Source organism: Paramacrobiotus metropolitanus, unplaced genomic scaffold (genome assembly GCF_019649055.1).
Source record: "Paramacrobiotus metropolitanus isolate TYO unplaced genomic scaffold, Prichtersi_v1.0 Parri_scaffold0000030, whole genome shotgun sequence".
NCBI lineage: Eukaryota > Metazoa > Tardigrada > Eutardigrada > Parachela > Macrobiotidae > Paramacrobiotus > Paramacrobiotus metropolitanus.
The window spans coordinates 1,122,655-1,128,542 of record NW_026570250.1 but is presented as its reverse complement, the minus strand read 5'-3'; the positions used below and the strand labels follow the sequence as shown (position 1 = coordinate 1,128,542).

At 43.7% G+C, this 5,888-nt stretch overlaps 1 protein-coding gene across 1 annotated transcript; it reads right to left on the bottom strand.

The window, feature by feature from the left end:
* Nucleotides 1-3,550: 3,550 nt before the first annotated feature.
* LOC129588690 (uncharacterized) lies at nt 3,551-4,469 on the bottom strand. The gene is made up of 3 exons (XM_055483034.1): nt 4,185-4,469; nt 3,992-4,103; nt 3,551-3,920 (listed from the first exon to the last, which is right to left on the bottom strand). The coding sequence occupies exons 1-3, from the start codon at nt 4,217-4,219 to the stop codon at nt 3,750-3,752; spliced, it is 318 nt and encodes a 105-aa protein (XP_055339009.1). The 5' UTR covers nt 4,220-4,469; the 3' UTR covers nt 3,551-3,749.
* Nucleotides 4,470-5,888: the final 1,419 nt, after the last annotated feature.

Sequence of the window (5,888 nt, the reverse complement as noted above, 5' to 3'; positions counted from 1 at the left end):
GCTATGTAAACATCTGTACTCGGGTACTACTAAACCCTATTAACAAATGTTAACGTGAAACCACTAATCTGAGTTCGCGTGAGCGACGCACAAAAAACGGCATGTGATACACAAGTGTGCAGGTCGGTTTATTCAAATCGTTTTCGCGCCGACTGATAATGTCTGGACAGTTACATTTTCATCTGGTGCAGGACGAGAGCTGTCTTGATACAATATAGTTCTTTCGGAAACACAAAAACACCGAGGCGGAGTTGACTGTCGAAAAGTAATTATTATTATAATTACTTAATTATTATTATTATTATTATTAGTTAATTATTATTATTCTTGTTGTTCTGAATATATGCGTTGATTAATTATCATTTGAGTATGAATACTGCACGGTTATCATTTCTGTGATTTCGTTTTGATCCAGAAGATATTGATTAAACATCTGGAAACATAAGCATTACACAGATTTAACAGATAGCAGAAACAGGCGGCCGAATCAGCAGAAACATTTTATCTAAGTTAGCCGAGGCTGGTATCGTTCCCAGGATGGATGCCGCGTTTCCACGTTGAATTTCGATGCTGAACCTCTGGCGCAGATACTCCGTTGCACTCACCTCGCCTGTTTCCTGCCTTGTTATCTTGCCCACTTCGCTGATTAACCGGAAGGTTTCGAGTCCGAGTGGTCTCACTGTCTCCACGCCCACCGCATGGAATAAGTGGTCCTGGATGCCACGTTGAATTTCGATGCTGAACCTCTGGCGCAGACCTGTTTCCTTCCTTGTTATCTTGCCCACTTCGCTGATCAACCGGAAGGTTTCGAGTCCGAGTGGTCCCACTGTCTCCACGCCCACCGCATGGAATAAGTAGTCCTGGATGGTGTTCTGGTACTTCGCGGTTTTTTTCCCGTGTGGTCTGTGCTGCTGCGCCAGTTTGGGTGGATGTTGCTGCGATATGAGAAAGGGCCATCGTACACACAAATGTGCCATCCCACGTTAACATTTTGCCTCGTTCCCATGGCATCTAAGTGACTCCGTTAGGGCGTTTGCCGTTGTTAGCGATATTCCCAGGGGTTCAAGTTCTGCCTCGATGGTGGCTGGCGGAAGCTCATCTAATAAGCGTGGCGTTTAAATTGCTGTCTTTGAGTTCCGGCCCGGTTTTCCTTACAGCTCAAGCCGGGGCAGCCTCGAGCGTCCACCCATTCATTGCAAATGCATCGGTGCAGAGTAACAATCGGTGATCCCTTGCGCAAGCCAATATCAACCCTTAACAATAAGGCGGAGTCGTCCAAAGATTTCCCAGGGATGCAGCTGGTATGCTCATTTTAACCATGCAGGTCCATGCTCTATTGTCCTTGGTGCTAACACCTACTCGAGTAGGAGAAGCGCTTGATCTGGGAATGTCAAATTGGGCCATTTCAATAAGCCTTTTGACGGTCATCTTCATGATCATTTTTTATTTCAGGGGAGGTGTGGTATGCACGTGTAAAAGGCCATTGATATGAATTTGATAATTATTTTATTGTGACATTGATACGTAGCAACGCAATCATGCTATCATGATTTGTGTGCGTTGAGTACACAGGAAGAAACACGTATGTCGAAGTACGTACCCAACAGTACTTTGACGGTTAGTATAAGTACAGTAAGTGCACATACACCACACTGGCGCGAAGGATGTTAAATCCTGCCATTACGACTATATCCACATATACCGCGCCATCCCCGAGCCCTGTCGGAGCCAGTGTGGGACCAAACTTGCTGCTTACATTCAAACCCGATGAAATCAAGTCGGAAACTTGGAAGTCAACACTTTTTGATTACTATGTTGAACTTAATTGCAGCCGTGCCCCATGACAGGCACCCTCCAGGTAAACTACCTGAGCCCCTGAGCCCAATTCTATTTTGTCAGATGATGGTTTTACACGAGATATCGGCGGTAATAATGCTATAGAAGGTAAATTGTGAACCCCTGTCATACAGTGGATTTGGTGACACCCGCAGCGATAGCGCTTTGGATGCGCATGAGACATTCCGAACTCCAGTGCACGTAATATTTTGCACCGAGCGCGAAGCGCGAGGTGCTGGAATTAACGGATCGTCAAGACTACACGCTCCATAGCAGAGTATATAAGTACCTCCACATCAGGTTTTCTGACGCCAGAAAGCGCGTACTTAATCCTCTTTTCTACGGGATATGCGGAATCAGGGCCGTAGCGAGGTCCGTGGGATGGGGTAGGCGCAATTTGGCTGCGCCATTTGCGCCCGCTTCGAAGGTTAGTCTGAGCCCACTGCGCCCATAAATTTCGAAGCCTGCGCCCGTTGCGCCCGTATAAACAGGCCGCGCTTTACTACTTTAATTAATATAAAAATAATAAAACATAGTTTAATTATTATAGTTCTTGATCGCCGTACCTCAGACCAAGGCACATCGGCCAAAGTCCACTCTGCGCCACGGGCGCATGGCCAGTGGCGCCCGCTGCGCCCTTGGAAAAATCCAGAAATTTTGCGCCCGTGCGCCTGTGCGCCAGTTTCGGGCGCAAATATTAGTCAAAAGTTGGCCGAGGAGGGGTAGGCGCGCGCCAGTGCGCCTATACCCTCGCTACGGCCCTGTGCGGAATTCCACATCTCGATTCTATTCCATTGGTACGTGCCATTTTCACGTGTCACTGGAAACGCATAACAGTGGCTCGGTGCGGTGATGTGGTTATCAACCACCACTAGTATTGTGTAAAAGAATGCCTATTAAGGGATTTGGCCCGGTACATAGCACAAAATTTGTGTACATTCAAGGGAACGTCCGCTGCCGCGGTAACAAGTCAAAAATCACCGGTTAGTAAACACCGGGTTATCTTTGAAATTACGGCTGAATGGTTCCACCATGTGGCTGCGGTAATGGGTTCAAGAAGACCGGGAACATCCGAATGTGTAACATATCTTTGTGCACGCTGCTGGAGATTTACCGCGACGACGAAATTAATAAAGTCCGCCTTCTTGCCCAGTTAAGGCGAAATGGCGTGCTTTCGGGCCGATGAAGTACCGAAATGAAAGAATGTAAAGCGCTGATTAAGTACAAATGCAATATCTTTGACTGTCGTAACAATGGATAGCGTGTACATCCAACTATGTTTCAAACGAAGAAACAAGTTTTTAAAACTGTTTTAAACTTTAAAATTTTGGATTTAACTGCAATGCACCGAATTGTGCATACTAGTTTTTAACAACGTTACAGATATGAACAACACACATATCATTCTATACACAAGTCAATTATCTACAACTTGTTGGGACCAGTTTTTCAAAACTTTTTAGTTTAGAATTATAAAAAAATGTTAAGTCTCCGCTGGTGTGCGTTTTTCCCTACCTCATTCACAATCAATAGTCATTACGCGTTAATCAGACCGAAAATCGAAAAACTGGTCCCAAGCTTTTGAAGGGCACACTTTTCCAAATCGGGCGATGTGTATTGTGTTTGATAAGAATGCGATAGCAAAGACTAGTTTGCGGAAGAACTCCAAAAATTTATTGTTCGTAAACCAACAAAATCCAGTGTATCTGGTAAATGCGCAGTCTGAAACAAACATATGGCGCAGGCAGCAATAAGAAGGTAGTGAGTGACCACTGGCCAGCTAGCCCGCAGATAGACGGCGGGAAGTAGCAGTTTCACCACGACCGGAGCCGTTTAGGAACTGATAGCTAATACAAACAAATGCAAGAAGCGACATGCACAGTAGGTGAAAACATCAAAGGAGTAATAAACGACTACTTCCAGTTCATTGAGGCCAATTCAGCCAGCGACACTTCGTGTGTTCCTTTGCCGGGCCCGTTGTTTTTCCCATTGCCATACTGCACACGAATGTATTCGAGCAATGGGGCCGGATATACTAGGCAGATGACTTTTGCGTGGTCATATTTAACAACTTTTTCCACGTGCTATTAGTAAATATTTTACTTATCAATAATTATTAGTTCGATCACTTTCACTGCAAATAAAAGTAACATACCAAGATCTGTTTGGCTAGCGCTCTGTAAATCAAGAAGCGGCGCTGCTTGTCATTCTTTCCAACAGACGCAGCTTTGGTGATGAAATCCACCAAAGCATCCGAGTACGGCAGACTATACGTAAAAGGGAAATCAGCGTTGGCGGATGCCGAGAATATAATCATTGTCATTGTGGTTTGTAATTATACAACTTACTCGTTTACTCGAAAAGCTTGTTCCAATGTCTCCATAGTACCAAAATTACTATCAAATATTCAAATAATTTTTAATAACAGAGTGAGAGAAGTAAGTTCTACCGTGTAAGTAACTTTCGTTTGCAAGCAATTTCTGTGCTAACTTATGAGAACTATTTTCCCTGCTGCAGACAACTCAATTTCCGAAATGCCAGTTCTTTTATTTTCTGTTCAAGAAAGAAACGGGGGTTCTGTACTCCAGACAGAAAGTAACAGCAGGCAATCAATCAAAGCAGTAGCATAAATCCACTTAGCCGCTTATGTTTCATATCAAACAGAAGACCGGCAGTGACCACAGAGACATTACAATCACGCTGGGGACGTTTATAATAATCACTTCGCACTAACTTAGACGAGTAGAATTCCCGCGAGTGATTACCACACGAAATTTTGAGTTTAAAAGACAGTCCAGATTTAGAAACAATCGATAGTCGGCTTTGGCGTTTGCAAACATCGGCACCATTTTTCGTATGAGTAACATGGTTACAATCACCTTCAAGTAAATCTCTCAATAAACCACTGTCAAACAGAAAGTTTTTAGGAAAAGCACGAGAATCGCCAATCTTCGTCGTATTGCGTTGTTTGGCTTTGGTAAAATTTCGAATTTTTTCATGACTTCTTATGCGAGGCATATTATAAATTTATATACTAACGGTCACCACGGCTGATAAACTGCTCTGCAATCTGCATCATACTCTTGCAGATGAAACGCTCAGCAATTTGTTACATGTGTGAAGATTGTTCTCATGATTGTTATTGATCAGCTGGCGCTGACAGTGGTCATCTGTGTAAATAACAAAGCCATAAAATGTGGTAGTGTACCTGTGCCGACTAATTATTCCCTAACCTTATGATAATCACTGCTCGGCACTCTTCAGTCTGACAATACGATAGCGCCAAGTGGCCATCGTCCACACAAGCAGCGCGCGCGGTGTAAAGCAGCCCAAAGCCGAACCGATACCGCCGGCTACTAAACAGCGGCAGCTTTTACTGAACAGAGAAACAACTGCATCAAGGCAGGTTTAATTCACTGTTTTCTTTCACCGACCGGTTGTTGAAAAAAATTCACTCTTTTAAGTGGAGACGGCCGATTGTTATTTTGCGATACGCCATCATGTAGCTTACGTGTTACTGTATCAATGGTAATTTTTTTCAAAAATCGTTACGGAGTACCCCAAGCACGCCATTTCGCCTTAATATTGCACTTGGCTGACAACTGTCCAGATCTGTGGTATAGTCGCCAGTTACAGTTTCTTAACGCTTGGAACCGGCAAATTGATGCACACATCTACCTGTATTGTGCAAAACAGCGCTCATATGCCATAACATAACAAAATCCATGACTTTGGGATATTTGTATAACACATTTGACAAAACAACCCACAGCAGCGCAAATAGATACTGTATAGATATGTGTCCGCTCCACTACAAAATAAATACAAACACCAAATCAAAAACGTGCCAGAAAATAAGCCAGGCAGGAACCTTGTAATAATTAATTCAATAATTACGACTGGGGATTTGTATCCGCATCGTTATAAATGCAGACATATCCCATTATACACCGGCAAGCCATCATTTCCGATACATATAACCGAGTTGTCAGATGTGACACAGAAGCAGGATGAAAAGGGAGCGATCTCCTTTATTGTGTAACAATAAAGCC

Excerpts from the sequence above, each read along its gene's own strand:
- LOC129588690 (XM_055483034.1), bottom strand. The coding sequence starts at position 4,219 with ATGGAGACATTGGAACAAGCTTTTCGAGTAAACGA. Across the intron at positions 4,104-4,184 it reads CAAGCTTTTCGAGTAAACGA|TCTGCCGTACTCGGATGCTT; the intron begins GTAAGTTGTATA and ends TTTTACGTATAG. Across the intron at positions 3,921-3,991 it reads CGCTAGCCAAACAGATCTTG|CACGTGGAAAAAGTTGTTAA; the intron begins GTATGTTACTTT and ends ATTTACTAATAG.